Source organism: Parambassis ranga, chromosome 7, assembly GCF_900634625.1.
Source record: "Parambassis ranga chromosome 7, fParRan2.1, whole genome shotgun sequence".
NCBI classification, from domain to species: Eukaryota; Metazoa; Chordata; class Actinopteri; family Ambassidae; genus Parambassis; species Parambassis ranga.
Window position 1 is genome coordinate 22,419,960 of NC_041028.1, and position 19,007 is coordinate 22,438,966.

The following is a 19,007-nucleotide window of genomic DNA, read 5'->3' on the forward strand; positions in this document are numbered from 1 at the left end:
CAACTGCTCGTTAGTCCCCCTCCCCCCAACTCTGGTCTGGCTGGAGACGGAAATGATTTATAAGACATTACACAAAAAAACTTGCTGCAGGTTGCTTCGGTTGAGGATGCTCTGCCTGCCTTCGGAAAGCAGGATGATGGTAATGCAGTGGAAAAAGTGTCAGAAAAACAGGTGGCGTGACAAAACATTGCTCAAAATACGCTGTATGTAGTGTGAGACTGGTGACACAGATAATGTAAGAACACTTGTGGATACAAACCAATGAAAGTGTGGTTTACAGGGAGGAAACCTTACCGACAGGTAGGGAAAGAGTGCTAACTGGGGAGGTGAGAACAGCATAAACAACAGCTTGATAAATCCTGTGAGCTGCAGGCTGAGAAAACAAAAAAAAAAGCTCCGGCGTTGCTGGCAACGCGACAAGCAGGTGATTAATTTGGTGACAGTTGGGACAGGTGCAGCTCGAACGCTGCCTGGAACCATGTTTTGATGGGTGGGTTACCTTTGCAGGTCTTGCGGTCCGGCTGCAGAGTGAAGCCAACAGGACAGCTGCAGCGCACTCCTGTCACTGAATCGTGACATGTGCTATCACAGCCGCCATTGTTCACTGCACAGGTCTCTGCAGGGAAACGAGCACTCAGTCAGACAAACTCAACACAGGAGAATACACAGTAGACGCTGTCCTGACCTACTTCTACCCCCCCCCCCCCCCCCCCCCCAACATTAAAAAGGCAGACATGCATACTGGTAACACCTCAAAAATTAGACAAACTTTTATGTACACCATTCATTTATAGAAGGAGATGAGGAGAACAGCAGATGTTAAAGGAAACAGAGACATCAACAGCAAGGGTGTGGGGGGGTTTAGTCAATCCAAAAAGATTTCAAATGTGTGCATGTATGTGTAAAAAGCATGTTTGCTTCTTGTTTGTCAAGATAAATCATGACCTCCACAGTCCTGCAGGACATTTTGTTTACCCTCTATTATGAAGGTAGAGAATTTAGACATATGCAGAGAAACCGCCACTTCTTCCTGTTGTGACAAAACCTTCCAGGCATTTTGGGGGTATAAAAAAAAGCAAATTCAGCTACCTGGCCCCTGTGTGTCTCACACAGACTTACAACCAACAACAACAACAACAAAAAAAAAACAAACCTGTCCACTGTAACTTAATGTGAGGCGGCAGCTGTATATGCAGCTTGTCACTGGCAGCTCTACTAAAGGGACAGCCGGGTTAGTCTATGGCTTCACGCTGGCAGAGAGATGGCAGCTCACACGTGGCACTAAAGAGGGAACGCAGCTGCACTGGTCTCTTTTTTTGTTTTTAAACATGGATATATAGAACGAGGAGCCCTTTGGGGAAACACCTAATCCTCTTCACTTAAATCTAAAACTGCCTCCAGCAGCCACAATCAAACTTTCTTCACCCTCTCGCTAGAGATGAAGTATACAGGTGCAGTGATGTCATGCTTTATTGCTGTTTCAAAGACAACAGCACAAAACACTCTATATATATCACTCTCTATGTATATATATATATACATATATGTATATATATATATATATATATATATATATATATATATATATATACATGTATATATATGTATATGTATGTATATGTATATATAGAGAGTGATATATATAGAGTGTTTTGTGCTGTTGTCTTTGAAACAGCAATATGTCTGTTGTATCTTCTGAGCACTTTACTACACTTTAGAGGTAAAATGATTTTTGTCATTCTATTATTTTGACTTTACAGAAGAGCGATAGATTAGGATGGAGAATGATTCCCCAGTCACCGTCCCAGAGTTGAGAGCGCAGCACATAATTGCAAAGTGTGAGCAGAGACAGTTGGCAGACAAGGCGATAACGGTGTTGAGACTTGTCTCCAAAACGCTTAGTCAGGCAGCCATCCCACCAAACTGTAATGATCATGTGTTAAGACAGCAAGAGAAATATTCTTGACATTATGGTTTTGTGAAGACAGGGGAGAGAGTCAGACACACACACACACACACACACACACTCTGGTATGTGCGTGTCGGTTTGTGTGTTTTGGATGCACACCAGCCACATTCACAGTGCGCCGGATTGGGACGAGCAATTACAGTAACAGCAGGCCGACTTTTTGTAAATATTCTCCAGAGTGACGTGCGGGGCGTTCGGGCTGATGCTGAGCCTCGATAGTGTAGGTTTCATACGGAAAGGTTCAGGATCTTTTAACAGAAGCCACATGATTTCTAGCTGCAGCGCTTCTTGATTTACAGCAGAGCTGTTGACAAGCAAGCTTGTCATCGAGCATTTATGGGCGACTGCGGAACAAAAGCGTGAGTGGACAGAATTCAAAAGGAAGGCTCTGAGCAGAGACTCCCAGAGAGTTTATCACTGGAAAAAGGTAGAAGAGACCAAAAAAAAACAAAAAAAAACACAGGATTTTCTTGATCAAACAGCAAACATGCAGCAGCTACTAAGAAGACAAAAACCTAAGTATAGCTCTGAGGTGAATGCTCTCTCAATAACATAAACCACACAATGAGACAGAGGATCTATGGAGGACAGGCTGTGTTCAGGAGACAAACCTGTATGCAAAAAAAAAAAAACATGTCTGCTGCTCCCCAGGTTTCTATTTCTGAGAAAAATAGAATCTAGGACACAAATTCTTGAAATAGGTCAGACTGTGATATTGTATCATGTGCACTCGGTGCTTATGTACATACAGTAGCAACAACTAGTAACTTATAATGCTACTGTTTTGCCTCCTACCTTGAACGGGCTACTCCTTTGAGAACCAGCCTCCTCCCTTGGTCTCTAGCATGGTATAATTAAATCGTAAATCTCTTTGATGTATCAAGGTTTGATACGTCTTCACAGATTTATGAGTTTATTTTTCCTGGAATCTTTATTAAAACACAGCTCATCCTGAAAATTGCATTAGTAATTCTGTATTATCAGATTTCAGAATTTTTTCTCTCCCTCCCTGCGCACACACACACACACACACACACGTGTGCTCATTGTTCATTTTACTGCAAATGTAGTGAAACAAATTGCTTTTGGCCTCAAAGAAGAAGAAAAAAGTGATTGTTTTTCATCACTCTTGGACATATGATTACATGTGTATAAAAAAGCAAAGGGAGGGATTCTGTGTTTTATCTTTTGTGTGAAGCAGCACTGCTGAATCATGGACACATTATTGGCTCCCTCACCAAAGCTAATAGGCTGTGATGATGGAGTTTATGAACACAATGGCCGAGTGTTTGAAACAGTACAAGCCTCATTATGCTCACTTCAGTCATATCAAAACACAAATAAAGCCAAAGTCTTTTGGTCTGTCTCACAGTTGCACTGATGGTGTTTTGGAACTTCTGACAAAAGCTGTCCTCAAGCTGTGTTAATGCATCAATCACAGATCATTAGATCGATCAAACTGCAGTGGAAGTAAATAAGTAATCAGATTCTCATAAATTCCCATATTTGAAAACTGCATTGTAACTATTTCTGGGCATTTATCTAAATGAAACCCTGAGAAAGATGCAATAGATGATTGTTAAGTTTGTGGCCTAAAGTAGAAAGAGTCCATTTTAGAAAATCTGGTATTTCCCTTCTTCTTTTATACATTTAAGTCTGGTTGTCATGGTGAAAGTCAGCATCTAAGACCTCCAGAAAATGATCCACAGCAGCCTCCGTGTGAAGATGGCACCACTGAGCTTCTTCTTCTTCATCTTAAGGAAGAGGTTGGATTCCTTCTAACCCACAATGCTGGATGGCGGCCACCCCCCCCTGTGGTCTTGCAGGGCAGGGTGTTGTCCTGATGAAGGGCTGCTCTTCTTGGCGGCTTCCCACATGGAATCTTCTATTTTTTTCCTCTCATACTTATTTCAAAGGATCAGTACAGTGGGCCCCTGTAGGGTCACCACCTTTTCTACAGCCTTTGCAGTTTGGCCCCGGTAGGAGGATCAAAGATAACACAAAAATGCCCATCCTCACCATGCTGTCAGAAGAAGTGTCCTCTGTCCATGTCCCTGGGGACGTTCTTGGGTAATAAGAATATGTAGGCTAACCTCAACCAGTTGATGCAGGGCATCACAAGCTTATCAATCACCTCTTGTAAGGGATTGTCATAAGGATACATCTAAAGTGACCATAAGCTGCCAGAGCTAAAGCACAGATACATGTAAATGTATTAGCAACAAGCTAAACCTTCCTATTTGGTCCAGCATCTCTCCATCCCTTGTTGCTTTTTACAGCTGTATTTTGAAAAGGTGTGGTTGTTATTGAGAAGGCATTCACAGAAGGAAGAGAGAGGTGGTGGGGGAGTCAAAAGGTCAGAAGAAAGATGCCCCTGTGGGGAGGGGAAGGGCCTGATCAGTGTCTCCTAGGTTAGCTTCCTCAATCCTCCCCACCCCACACACACACAGACCCCCAGAGAGAGGAGTCAGAGGAACACATATTTACCATTAGGGAAGAGCTGTGGGGCGGCCTGGGACTGGACACTCCTCTCCCCTGCATGCACACACACACGCACACACATTGTAAAAACACCACTTTAGTTCTCCATACACTTGAACCAGGCAGCATTCATGTGTTACGTCAGATCAGAACTGCTTTTTTTATACTGCATATCCACCTTATTCCCAGCCACATGGTGCTTTCTGTGCGAGGTAGCGGTGTGTGCTACATGTAGCTTTTCTTCAAGATTTAATGGAAAATTAAATGATGTGTTAGCACAACCTCACGCTGAAACACGAGGACTGGGAGACAGCCTTCAGTCTCATAAGGAATAATACAGTTAGGTATCTGTTATTAATGTTCAACACAATCTTGTTTTTAAAACAGACTGTAAACAAGTGTTGTTTGGGATTTGGTCTTTTTCTGGGAAATGATGAAAACCATTACTGACAGGAACAAGCGCTTTTCATTTTACAGTCATGTTCGACACACTGAGCCAAACGTTTAGCTTATTTTCATTGTTGGTGCAGCCACAAATAGCACAACTTGTCCCTGATCTCTTGGAAAATACAACTCTGGAAATCTGAACACTACAGACAGGCTGAATCGTACCAAGAACCACATTTATAATTCAGGAAGTCAAGTTTAGAGTGAAGTATAGTATTTGTTTTTCTACCAATTGGACATTGGAGTGTTGTTTTAACTGCCATTGTCTTCTTGTTTTTTTGTGATTCTTTTTTGGGTGAAACTTGCTGTTGCCATTCCCTGGTTAAAGCCTACCTTTTACTAATCAACCCACAGTTTCTACCATCACAGAATGGGTGATGTTTTATTGGCTTGGGAGTCTTTGCAATAGTTCTTTGTGCAGATGAAAAGCTGTGGAAACTGACTGACCTCTGTGAGCACTAGTATATAAATTATTTGTGATCATACATAACTATTAACTCTTAGTATAATTCATTTAGAATATTATGAAAAATCACCCATTGTCACTGACCAATCATGATCCCCTGGGGCCTCAGCATTATATTTTTCAGCGTAGTCAGTGTATATTTAGGATATCAAAAACCTTTTCAGCAGCTTTGGTAGCTAAGCTATAAGGTGTTTTATGCGTCATTGATTAGCCAGAGCTGCTTAGGCTACAACCTAAATGTTATAAGGCTATATCTTCTATAAATATTAGCAAGATGCAAAGCTAAGTCGCCTATATTCCTGTCATTGTGAATCCACTTTCTCAGGTCATCTGTCCATAGCTCAGTCATTAAATGCTGTTGTTTGATCACATTAATCTGTGTATTTTGCCACAGGTTGTGTCCCCACATCATTTATTCACCAGGAACTCCAACAATCTCACCAACTCTCACAGACACCATTTCAGTGAAATGTAGAACCCTCATTTATGAAATTGGGCAGGGAATAAGGTGAACAATTAAGGAGACTGTTTCTCCTGCGTTAAACAAATCATTATTGATCATTTAAGATCGCAGGAATATGACAATGACAATGATGAGAGAATGACATGATATGTTGCTGCAAATGAAAATATGGCCTCTTACTGCCAACGACTGAACCAACAATAGTAATGACTTTTTTAGAAACCTGACAACAACTTAAAATGAGAGATCTAAAAAAAAAAGGTGACATCTCAAGGCAAAAGTGTTACCTTGCAACATGCAGTCATGCAAATAAATATTCCAGGTCAGACAAAGAGCGCTTTTATTGTTCGAAATGAGGCTTCTTTTGTTCTTTTTTTGTTGCTAGTTAGTATGAGCACTGTGAGCTGTGACAGACAGAGCAAGTGGTGGTTAGTGCTGCAAGCTGAAAGTCAGGGACAGCCAGACTCATTTCTGCACTTTATGGTGTCTTTTATGGTCATTTCCGAATTAATGCTGTTAGGCTGTTATGTCAAGTCTCCAAACACCATCAGTGGCCTCAACATACAATTTATGTGCTGTCACTAAAAACTATTCTAGAAAGCATTAGTGTCTCTTTGTTTTCACCTGCTGTATAATTTATGTCAGCTTTTAATTGACTGGCTTTTAATTCAAATTTGTACAAACTTGCCAAGACAATCACATCTAAAGGCAGATGTTTAAAGATGCAGACCATGTAGCACCACCCGTCATTCAGCTGGGGTGGAGGGTTTTAAAGAAATGCTTTCCTCCTCCTGTTTTTGAAGCATGTGTCTGGGTCATTCTGGCATCCATGGCTGGCCCTACTAAGGTGCCACATGAAGAAGCGGATGCAGATGCTCGAGTCAAACACTAACACCACAAAGCATGCACAGTTTACACCGGCTGCCACAGTCCCACCAACATATCCCAGTGATCCAACATGCAGCGTCCAGAAACAGAGACTCTCAGCGGTTAGAGGATGCAGGGCACTGTGAGATATATCTGAATGCAACAGCAGTGACTGCACAGACCACCCGAAATAATGTGTTTATGTTATGGGCATCTGCCTGCAGACTACATGTGTTTACATGCATGTGATGCATGCATGCAGGATACATACTGTACATTTGTGGGGTTGTTTGTATAGCTTTCAGTTTGTATTATAAAACGCATCTCTCACTCTCTTCTCCGTGTGTGTGTGTGTGTGTGTGTGTTGTATAGTGTGGCCAACTCTTCAGATGATTGAACTCCTGAGCGTGTCTGCATCTGCCTGCTATTTGTGAATGTTTATGATTTGCTGTGCTAACAGCATGAATGCTTCCACATGATGGCTGCTCCTTCCCGATATCTGAACTTACTTGATACACAGACCACAAATAAACCTGAATCTGACTTTAAAGAGCGTGTATTTGTGTGTGTTACTGTGTGCCACCCATACAAGACATTCCACCTACAGTAAACACAGCATCAACAGAGGAGAGGCAAGGATGAAGAACGAACGCCTCCGAACACAGAGGTACATGGTGCATTATTAAAAAAAATGCATGTCCAAGCCTCGGTGAGGAGAATCACCACAGAATGAATAAAGATGAATGCATATAAAACACCCCACCAAGAAGGACTGGAGCCTACTGAAAGAAACCTCCAGCAGCTGACAAGGTGAACTCTGATTCCTGTTTTGTAATCATGTGCCGTGTTGCTTTTGGACAGAGTTTGCAGAGGCTAATTGAATCATAAATGTTTCCATATTAATTGTGAGGATAAACAGGAGTGCATTTCCACTTTTGTATTGTTTCTATGGATACCCCCTCTGCAGGCTATAGATCATTTACTATTTCTGAATGCATTGGCTGAGAGGTAATTATCACAACAAGCCATGCAAACGTGTATAAAAATACCAGCCGGCCTTTTGTGTCTCATTTGTGACATTTAACAGCAATTTCTCTGCTCAATCAAAGAATTACTGCAGAAATAAAAAGCAAAGGTCTTTCTAAAAAGTCGAGTAAGCTGATGCATCTTGTTTCAACCAGTTGTTCCATAAATAAATGACACTTTCAGCCTATGGTATACTAGTGCAGAGCAGTCCTGCCCCTGATCTGAGGGTCTTCCAACACTCGTGTCAGTCACTCACTCGTCAGTGCTTCATTTGGCAGACTGTTTGTTTTACTGAGGTTTTATTAACTAATATAGTGTCTGCGAGATGGAGCGCCCCAACGCCGACCACGGAGCAGCCCTCCATCCACAACTGCAACCCCAGACTCTGTGGGGGGAAATCAGAGATTTTAACTGGCTGACTGCTTCCTAATCTGGCACACCGAATGTACATTTGCTGTGCTATGAGTAAGACTTACAAAGACTATATAATTTGGTTGTGGTCAACATTTGTGGCATCCTTCTGGCCTAGGAGCAATAATGACAGGTTGGCTGACCAGACCTTGACATAGGTCTGGCTCTCATCAGGGGCTGCGGTTCTTAAAGGAGATCCAGAAACACTGAGCTAATCAGCCGCTACTCAAACCAAACTCTCAAACTTAACAGCCACCGAAACCAAGCGACCGCCTCACCAGTGAGCTTCTAATGCCATTACTATGTTTGTCTTCATGAAAATACGGCTTATCCGGCTCACGCAGGTGAGCAACCCTCAGGTTACTGAGGCTGCAGAGCGCAGGCTGGCATGGTTTAAATGGGTTTGTACAGTAAACAGAAACTATTAATGACACGTTGGTTAAATAGGCAGAGAAAATAAAAGCTTGTCCACAGTAACGGTCGCTCTCACGTTTCCACCTGATCTACCTCATTGTTAATGTTCCGTGACTGCCGATGAAACGTCGCTGCATTTCTGCTTGGCTAAGCTCTGCACAGGTTTTTATAGAGACCCCTTCACTTTGACTCGTCTGCACTTACAGGTCCCACCTGATTTAAAACTGCCCTTCAGAACGGTTCAATATGCCTGAGTAGCTGAATGATTTTTACTTAACGTAAGTCAACTGAGGCAAACACTGATAAATGCCAGTGGAAGGTTAGGTCAGGTGTGTGAGTTAATTCCCCAATGGGAAGCAGTGGAGGAAATGACCCTGGGGCTAATAGAAGGTGTGTGTCTGACATGGCTGAGGAAAACAGAGGAAGAGGCACAGTGTCCAGTAAAAAGCAGCTGCAGGAGGAGGAGGAGGAGGAAGAGGAGGAGGAGGAAGAGGAAGAGGAGGAGAAGCCGAAGCAGATGCAGGGACTGAGAGGTTACTAGAGCAGCAGAAGCAGCGGAGGGAAAGCACAGTGAGCGGTAGCCTTTTGTCCTTGTATGTCACAGATCAAGAGGAAAAAAAAAAAAAGCTCAGGGATACAGTTTCTGTAACAAGGCCTGTTTTTATCACATGAACCTTATTTCAAATGTTAATTAAATCCGCTTTGGGAAATTGGGTGCTGAGTTTTTCATTTGTGGTTCTACATTTTCTCATTCAAAAGCTATTATTTTTTTGCCCTTGGTAGTTGTATCGGGGTGAGATGACTCACCTACACAAGTCTTTCCATCGCTGTGCAGGACAAACTTCATGTGGCAGGAACACTTGGGGCCGTGGTCCGTCTCCTCACAGATGTGTTGGCAACCACCATTACCGTAGTTACAAGTCACTGCCAAAGGAAACATAGTTATCACAAACTACACCTACAGGAAAAACCTTTTTTTAAAGGATAAAACATTAGAGAAAAAAGAGTTTCTGGACATCTTAAACAGAATACATATAGTAATAGTGTGAACTGTTACCCAGAGTATTTATTGCGACCTCTTGTCTAGGATTTTAGTTGCTTATTAAAATACACTGTATACAGGTGGCCTTTGATTAAGGTCAAAATCTGTGTAACATAATGCGGAGAAGGGCGCACATTGATTTACATCAACTCAACTGCTGAATCCATGTTAATTACATAAACCACTCTTACATTAATTCTTCACTCCCCAGACTTAAAGGTAGGGTAGGAGATTTTGAAAACTCAGTGAGAGTCAGCCAGATTTGGAAAGTAAACACACGCCCCTTTCTCTCGGAGCTCACCCTGAAGCCACGGCTCCAAATCACATGGACGTTACCTGAAGATGAGCTGTAACTTCGGCCATCATGCACGTACCTCTCTGGTGCGTGCAGAGCAGGAAGAGAGTGACAACCAGCCAATACTCCGCGCAGCGTCCACCCGGAGGATTGGCTGATGTTTTTAGTGTTTTATAGCTTCCACAGATGATTCACATTCTTCGCCGAACTAATCAGTTGCTATCGGATTGTAGAGAGAAGTTACACTAATTTAACAAAAAGTGCATCAGAAGGAAATCTCCTACCCTACCTTTAATCTTTTTATCCTTCACACTACAGCATTACATCGGAGCTGCAGAGGAACTGAGAGGTCACATTTTTATACTCCAACAGCTAAAGAGAAAGTGAGCTGGACCTTTGAGTAACTGTGAAAAAGAGCAGCAGACACACTTCATTCTGCAGAATATGCGAAACACTGTGTGAAGAAACGTTCCACAGTTTGACCTTCGTCGTTTACACATAAATACTGGGCAGAGTACAATTTCTGTTTGTGTGTTCATGTGTTTAAGCGCTAATACATTTATGTGCAAGCGGACAAGGGGGGGAGCATTAACCTCTGCAGTTTTAACACACCTGTGATGACAGAGTGAAAAAAGAGCACGAGCGCTGAGCCGAGGCTTCCACCGCCATCCTGTCTGCACCCTACCATCCCAGCGCCTTTTGCCCTTTTCCTGGGCTGTCACAGAAAAACTATAGAATAACACTTCTCCAATCCTTATCCAAACACAGACAAATCCCCCATCAGCCCTGGCCCCAGCTCTGACAGGATGATCTCCGTTGCACAGCAACAGGAAGTGTGCGCTGTCCGTCAGAGCAGTCCCCTTCGAGTAACCTCCACACTTGCCCTGGTTGTGTAAATGATCGCTCCTTATTTGATAAACATGTTTTTCTTTACAAGGACTATTCGGAAGATTAGTCATGGCTTGCTAATGCAACACAAATGTCAGGAGCACACTTAAAATCTGTTGGAAGGCATTTGTGGAATGAGTGCCTTTATACATCATTTGTTTCTAACCCCAATCACCTTTTCATGAGGAGCCAGTAAACCATCTTTCTGATGTGTGTGTGTGTGTGTGTGTGCTTACATTTGCAGTCCTTCATGTTACGGGTGAGCTGGAATCCAGGTCGACACTCGCAGGAGATGCCACCCTTCTGTGTTTCCCTGCAGATGTGTGCACACCCGTGGTTCTTGTCCATGCATGTGGGTCCCTCTTTCGTGCCTTCTGGTTTTTCTGTGAACATACACAGGACAGAGAAACAGAGAGAGTTTATCTCTTCACTGCCTCACACAGATTACACACTGTTTTTAAAGCCAAACACCGTTCAGTCAACTGAGAGTTTGGCTTTAAATTAAATATTACAGAGATGGTAAGTGGGCTTAAAATGTTCAAATGCCTGTCACGCATTCTGACCCTCAGAGCCTCATGTGCCTACCGCTGGTGACTGACATGCCCAGTACCCCCTTTACAAAGATTCAAGCACTTGTTGGAACATGCTCCCTTCTTTTCAGGCTATAAAAAAGGAGGCTGCCAACAGAAAGGATAAAACTCCCAGCAGGAGCTGATCCCGTAGACCTGTAATTTTAATTGAGGTAATCCCCCATAAAGAAAAGAAAAGCAGGGGGGGGCTCCTCGGTTAAGTTCTGCCAGCAGAGACGGAGATCAAAAGGGATTGCACTAAAATAAGGGTGTCGCTTCACATTTTTTGAATCATCAAGGTGAAAGCACTTGAGTAAGATGGGGACAAACGTCTAATACACAACACAAAATGAAGGTGGTGGAGGAAAAAAAAGCCTTTCATTGCTCATACCTAAACACACAAAGCTGCTCACATCGGTGTGTGATATTCAAATGCTTGATGAATGAAACCCCTTCAGGAATGGATGCAGGGCTGCCTCTGCTTTGCTCTGTACTGTGATAATAAGGTGGGAGAAGGCTGATATTTGACTTATTCATTGTGCCACCACTACAGACGCAGTGACAAACCCCAGCTCTCAGACTCATTAAAAAACCAAACGGATCCTCCTCACTTTTCTCCTTCTGAGCAGGGAGGAAGGAGAGAGAGAGAGAGAGAGAGTGAACAGGAAGACATCTCCATTAACGTTTCATTAAATCTGATGTCACACTGAAGGGTATTTGGAGGTCTGGCTTTCTTAATTAGCCAACTTTTTTTGTTGTAAATTTTAAACATTTGCATATGTGCGTGGCCGTGTCAACACCTAGTAAAGCACTGTCCTGTAAAGTCTACTGTGCCAGTCCGATCTCATGTTCCAGCCTCATTTTTACATGATTCTTTGTCTTAACGACTTATTTGTGTGCTTGAAATTCTGCCATTGTAACTTCTTCTAATTATGCCCTCTTGTTTTCCACATGTTTTGCCAGAAACGTCACCTCTTTTTAAATGCATTTCCCCTTTTTTTGGTTCCTCTATTTTGTGCCGACAATGCTGAAGTGATTGACAGTTCTGGCCTCCTGCTTAAATACTGTTCGTCACTTTAAGTCTGTCAACAAGTGTCACAAGGTCACACAATCCTCACAGACTTTGCTGCCTGAGTTGTTGACGCTCCTGCAGACAGGGCAAGCTATCAGACGCTAACTGCAACAACAGCCTTCCCTGCGACACACAAAGACTCAGTGCTGAACAAACACTCAAAAAAAAAAAAAAAAAAAAAAAGGGACGGAAGGACCTGATGAAGTGACTATGAATGAGTGTCAATAGAACAGATGCTTTAAAGTCATGTGGAGGTTTAAGGTTTAAGTAGGATGTGGAATTCACTAGTCCCTTTACTTGGCTTTGTGTGCATCTGAAGCCAAAGCAAGAAACGGACATGAGCTTAACAGAGGATAGAAATTCCAACTAGTCCCTGTTGAACTAAAGATTACTTACTGAGGTTGTATTATCCATCCCAAACCTCACTTCACTCTCCCTTCTTTTTTTTTTTTTTTTTTTTTTTTTTTTTTTTTTTTTTTTAAATGCAGCCCCTCTACCCGAATGCTACAGACCCATCCATCAATAACATGTCGGGCTGGGGCCAGAACCTGGGCCTTCATCTCTCTGTGGACCAATAAAAGCCAAAGTGTTGACACAATGGCCCTTTTCTCCGGGCCAGACGAGGCTATCATCCACCATGTGCAGTTCCCGCTAACTCCCTGCCAAAGGCCTCCAGTTTTTATCATTACAAAATGATGGGAAGCAGAAAGAAAAACATCCTTTTATATGGCAGTGGATGGGAAAGTGAGGAAGAGAAATAATAAAAAACTACACTCTAGATGATCCACTATAACAATCTGCTGAACCATAAAACATAACTCAATATGTAGAAACTAACAAACTCACAGGCAAAAAAAACAGACAGTAAATAGAATCTGGGAAGAAGCCATTCAAACCAGAGTTTCATGCAGCTTGACGTGGACAGGCGTCACCAAAACTACCACACTCAGACACACACAGCAAGAAAAAGAGTGTTCCTGTTTTTTGTAATATAACCACAAATTTATCCTCCCAGGACAGGTTGTGACCTCTGCACAACCACTGGTGGTGTTGCTGCCAGAAGATAATAAATCCCTGGTTTTATTTGTGCTCTGATAACTAATGACAGATGTGGGTTGAAGGGTTAGCCTGGAAAGAAATGACAGTGTGTACAACAAATATAAACGTACAGCCAGCTGACAATTATTGTTCGTTACATACGAAACTCACACATAATATTCACACGTTGTTGTTGTTGTTGTGCCAAATTAGATGAATTAATGAGCTTTAAAGTGTAAAGTGTAAAGTGTGCAAATAACACCTGCTCTGACAGCACTGTCCAACAAATTGTTATATTTACATTACTGCTGATCAGAGGTGGAGCTGATGAATACTGGGAGAAAACGCAGAGTGCACCCTTGGACAAAGTCAAATGTTTAATAAGTTAAAAATAAGTTTTATGTCCAGTAAACAGGCTTTAACACATGATTTTAATCCTGACAAACACATTAAAATGAATCCTGCTAAATACCTTACTAAAATTTACAGGGTAAATGCACTAATGTATATATTGCTCCACTGCCACCATGTCCTTGTGGGACTCCTTTGGTGCTTTTAGGCCAAAATTAACAGCACTAAATTCCCAAAAACAGAAAAAGGTATCAGCCCCCATGTAAAAGGAGGCGTACTCATCTCCTCTGCTGCCAGCTAGCCAGATATTTATCACCTTCCTATAGATTCACTGCAGTTTCCAGCACTTTTAAGGATATGGTTTATATGGATGCGATAAATCCCAGTGTACCTAAAGAAATAACGACATGATCATTATTTTTTTTATCACCAGAAGCAAAACCCATTTGTGTGTTTGTCAGTGAGTAAGTGCAACTTAAGCTCGAGGCCGCTGTGCCTGCAAGCATTAAGTGCAGGTCACACCAAAGAGCTTCAAAACGTTCAGGACAACAGAAGATGCTGATGGTAGCCGAGGATTTACAGAAGATAGAACTCCTGTGGACACACTGTCTAGATGGATAGCTGTGGGGATAGGTTGACTGGATCTGAAATCACTAATCTAAGCCAGTGGCTGGTAACTCTATAGTCTGTGAGCTACAAAACAACAAGCAGTTTCTCCTGTGCTTTCAAAACCAGACCGGCTTTTAATAAATCTGCTGAAAAACCCACTATTTTCCAGCACAGTAAAACATCTGTATCTTGCCAGAGAGAATTTTGCAGGACAACATGTTACACACGGAAGCTGAGGTGAAACCTGCCTACCAAGAAAATAAACAACAGTAAACTTTCAACAGCAGGGTATGAGTTTTAACATAACATAAGAAAGTAGGGGGGAAAAAAAGAAAAGTTAACAACTCCAGCTAAGATGCCAACTTCTGTGATCCTCATACAAAAGATCCAAGGGGGCCACAAGTTCTTCACCACAGCGCTGTGAGCTCTCTTAAACCTGAAAGCCATGTAGTGGGTAGACCGAAACAATGGGGCTGAAGTAGTGGAAGGCATGCCAAGGGTTTATAGTCTGCTCTGAGTGCTGGGGGCAGTGAAAGGGAGGGCTCACGGTGCATGCTGAGCTGCTGTCATACATGTCAGAGGGGAGACGGTCCCCTCTTTGCTGGAGAACGTTAAGCAGGGAACTAGTGTTGGGTGGATACACACTGAAAAGAAGGGGCCTAAGCATGGAGCCACCACACTATTAAAGCAGCATTCCTTCCTCTTAGATAATGGGCCCTTAAAAGTTTTAATAGGAGGATAAAAATGTCAGCGCATGGAAAGGAGAATGGGAAAGAAGCGGACCGGGTTGGGCTGAGCCGCAACGCAGATGGTCAGACAGAGCAACGGGGGCAGCGAGCCGGTCAAGGAAGTAACTCTTCCCCACTGACTCTGTTCATAGAGAGCAGAGAGAATCTATCCAAGTGCTACTGTTTCTCTGATTTTCTGCAGCTCCCACGGGCCTTGTTGAGGCTGTTCATTTCACTCCCTTTTTCAGAGCGCAGCCACTAAAGGCATAAACAACCAGAGAATGGAAAAGGCAGCAGAGATCCTCTGGGCTGATACATGCACGACAGTGAGTCTTGTACAACACGCTCTGAGAAAAATGTATTTACATGATGCAAAATAACAGAAATAAAGATGTAACACATTCCTATAAAGTTCTTTTTAGAGATATGGATGTATATAATAATAAAGCACCTTGTCTACCCTTTGTCCAACATTTAAGGAAGAGGAAGTAGCACTGATGTCCAGGGAGCTATCTTTCTTTTACACAGCCTAACCTCTGATACTTTCTCTTGGTTAAGAGGTGGTCCCACTGACATCAGGTGAATTCCTTCAGTCTCTGCCACAAGCCGAGAGCGAAAACTGCAGCTTATCCAGCAGACTGTCATGCTGGCCTGCAGTAGAACTAAAGGAATCTCTGGCTAACGCTCATGTAGATGTCACTTTTCATGCTCATGTTACTATGAATTTATCCTAATAAGAGACCCAAATGTAAAATGAAAACTGACCAGATTTAAGAAAAGTCAGATGTCTGACTACATCCTGTGGACTCAAGGTGAACTTGAAAGTCTCACACAATTACTGCAGAGTATAATTCCTGCTAAGAAACAAACAAGCAAAAAAATATGGACAGAAGTAACAGCTAGGAAAGCACCACATCTTTTACCAAACAGACACAGATATACTCATGAGGAGGAATTCTACTTTACAGTACAGTGTGCAATGGTTTACAAAGACACGTACATGTAGAGCCAGTCTACATACATTGACACAGGTGTATTTGCATAATATATGCATGTGGTGCAGGCATTTGTGAGCGTCTGCCCATCTGTGTCACAGACAGTTGTGCAGCACCTGCTGGGGACGTGCCACTCTTCCTCTCCCTCTATCAAGGTCACCTCACTGTGCAGTCCCAGAGGAGCCATGCACACTCCCAACAGAACAGGCGGCCCTGTCATGCACATCCCAGCTACTGGCTTTCTTTTGATACACAGATACAAAAGACATGCGATAGAGTATGAGTATGGTATTACAGAGCTGCATTCTTTCCAAAATCAAAGCAACAGGCATCTGAAGAAGGCATCTGTCTGTGCATAGCTCCGTTTGGCCCACTGGTTAAAGCCATAACAGCCAAGTGTTAGTGGAAAAACCCCACTGGCACTCTGGCAGTCCGCAGCAGCACGATGGGCTGGCCAGCTTAGAGATGGCCTTCAACAAACCCACGAGCAAAAGGGATGCCCGTCTCAAATGAGGTACGGAGAATTCACTGGCAAGGCAGCCAACATTTGCTGAAGCCCAAGCCACTGATGTATATTTGTGAAAGGGTGGGAGTGGAGGGGGGAGTGAGGGCATGGGGCCTGTGAAAGTCTGGACAAAGAGGGAAGATGAGGGGAGATAATGTAGGAAAGAGACAGCAGCGAGGACAGAAACAAAGAAGAGAACAGAGGAGAGGTGGGAAGAAGCACAAAGGGACAAAAAAGAAAAAGAAAGTGCCCGGTATGTCTGCGTTTCTGCAGCATGGAGCCTTTGCTCCTCTTCTCTAGAAAAGGAAAAGAGCCTGGTTATACGGTTGGGCTGCAGAGCAATGAAGCAGCGACTTCTGCACTTGTAAAAACAGTTCTGTGGCCAATGCACAGACAGTCAGGCAAGCAGGGCCATACTGAGAACCAACAGGGGGAACACTCCTGCACGACGAGCACATATAAAAAAACACAAATACTAATGGTGATATACATCATTTCCCTGCATCCCTGGAATGATGGAAACAGGCTCTTTACCGAAGCATTACTTCATTAAATTAAAATGCAAAACAGTCTGCTAAAAGGATTATGTTCTAAGAAGGCAGGTTGTTTTATCCATTTATGATAAGACAAAAACTGCAATAAAACAGGGTTCAGTGACCCAGAGCCTGATTTCAAACAGGAGGAATGTCATGGCTGGAGAGCAAAACTAACTGAGAACACGATGCAGCCTTTTATTATGGATTTGATCTCATTTATTGGAAAATTCCTTTTTCTTATATCAACTCAGTCAACACGCCAAGGTCTGCATCGAAATGTCATAACACAACATGTCTGCATGCACCTCCAGCAAGATTACGTTGAAGAATATGGAGTTGTGTGCATGTGCCTGATTATGTCCATCATGTCCATTGTGTTCGTATTTGAATTTGAGAAATAGAGAGCGAGAAAGAGATTAGCTGCTCTCCTTTGGGAAGCAAATGGAAGTTATAAACATGTGAAGAGGTTTTCACTGCTGAAGTCCAAACACTTCCTGAACAGAAACACTCAGAGCAGCAGAGAAAAAAAATGAGTCCACAATCAGCTGGCTGATAAGAAACAATGAGGCCAATTTCTCAGGTAATTATTTTCAAGTGTGTTTTTCTCAGTTGCTACAAGATAGAGTTTATTGTGCATGATTGTAACCCTCTCTCTTGGAGTTTAGTTTGTGCATGTTCAAGTGCAGCATACTGTTCCAGATTTCTGCAGCACTGGAAAGTAATATATACAGAAATATAATAATTTTAAACTGGACACATTGGTTCACTACTGAACTCTTATCAAACTTTGATCAGGTCCATCAGATGATGTCTTGACTTCTTGGTTGTTTTTTCAGTCAGCTAGTTCTAACAAACATCACACTGATCAGATTTTTAAGGTGGTTAAAACGATGTGTTTATGTAGCTAGTACTCTACATTAGTCATTTGAGTGCAAATCTCCAGCTCAGGGCAGGATTTATCACCATGGCAGACAATAAAATGGGAAAAAGGTTTCCTGGTAGCTTGTCCTTAAGGTAGCTAAGGATCTGTTTAAACTAAAATCCTGACCCCGCCTTCCCTGTTTGTGAATACAGTTGGCCTTTGTCAGTTTTTCTAGTTCTTGGTTGTAACGCTGTGTCTAACCTTCACTGTCACATTTCATTCAGCCCATACATACAGATGTTGTCGACTTCATGGATTTTACTGTCTTGGTGGTGACACAAAGTTTGATCCAAGGGACTCAACGTCTTGTTGTTACTACAACCTGTGTCTTCGCAATGTCTCACTCAATAAAATCTGCACAACAGATCACTTCAGTGTATTTTATGCGTTCTAAGCTGAAGAACAATGAATACACAAGCCTCTGTGCGTGACACACATAATGGCCCATCAGTGCACACTTTTGTAATTGCTCTACCGGATATTCAAAAATGCACAGGGACTGAAATTACAGACGTGTGGCTTGACTGTGCCTGAAATTCCTGAATTCCAATGTGCTGGATCCCGTCTCACACACATACGTCCGCTGTCATCCTCATATGTAAGCGAGATAATAAATCAAATGCAAAGCAGTGGAACTCTTCTTGACCTAAATGGCATTCCTATCAACCACTAAGCACCCTGGCTGGCCTTTGAAATGCTTTATATGTCTTGACTGGAAGAAATGTTTGGGCAGAATAAATGAACTGCTACATTTTGGGCAGCTAGACGATGGAGCCTTCATTTGGCCAAAGTTATTCCTGCTGAGGGGGGCAGGGGCAGGTCTAATAAGAGACAGGCCAGCAGCAGCCTTGTCATTAGCTGAGAGGCTGGCAGACCCCTGCTGCCTAATTGGCACAGGCTCACTGCTAACAAG

General features: G+C 42.7%; 1 protein-coding gene across 2 annotated transcripts in view; it reads right to left on the bottom strand.

Annotated features, from left to right (window-relative positions):
- scube3 (signal peptide, CUB domain, EGF-like 3) overlaps positions 1–19,007 on the bottom strand; it is a 68,947-nt gene that overhangs the window by 17,077 nt on the left and 32,863 nt on the right. The window contains exons 5-8 of one of the 2 annotated variants that reach the window (XM_028409929.1): positions 11,006–11,152; positions 9,352–9,468; positions 4,457–4,504; positions 500–616 (exon numbers count right to left, since the gene is read on the bottom strand). In XM_028409929.1, coding sequence (XP_028265730.1) covers positions 500–616; positions 4,457–4,504; positions 9,352–9,468; positions 11,006–11,152 — 429 coding nt within the window. The remainder of the gene's footprint in view (positions 1–499; positions 617–4,456; positions 4,505–9,351; positions 9,469–11,005; positions 11,153–19,007) is intronic. The other variant, XM_028409930.1, reaches the window with a different exon arrangement.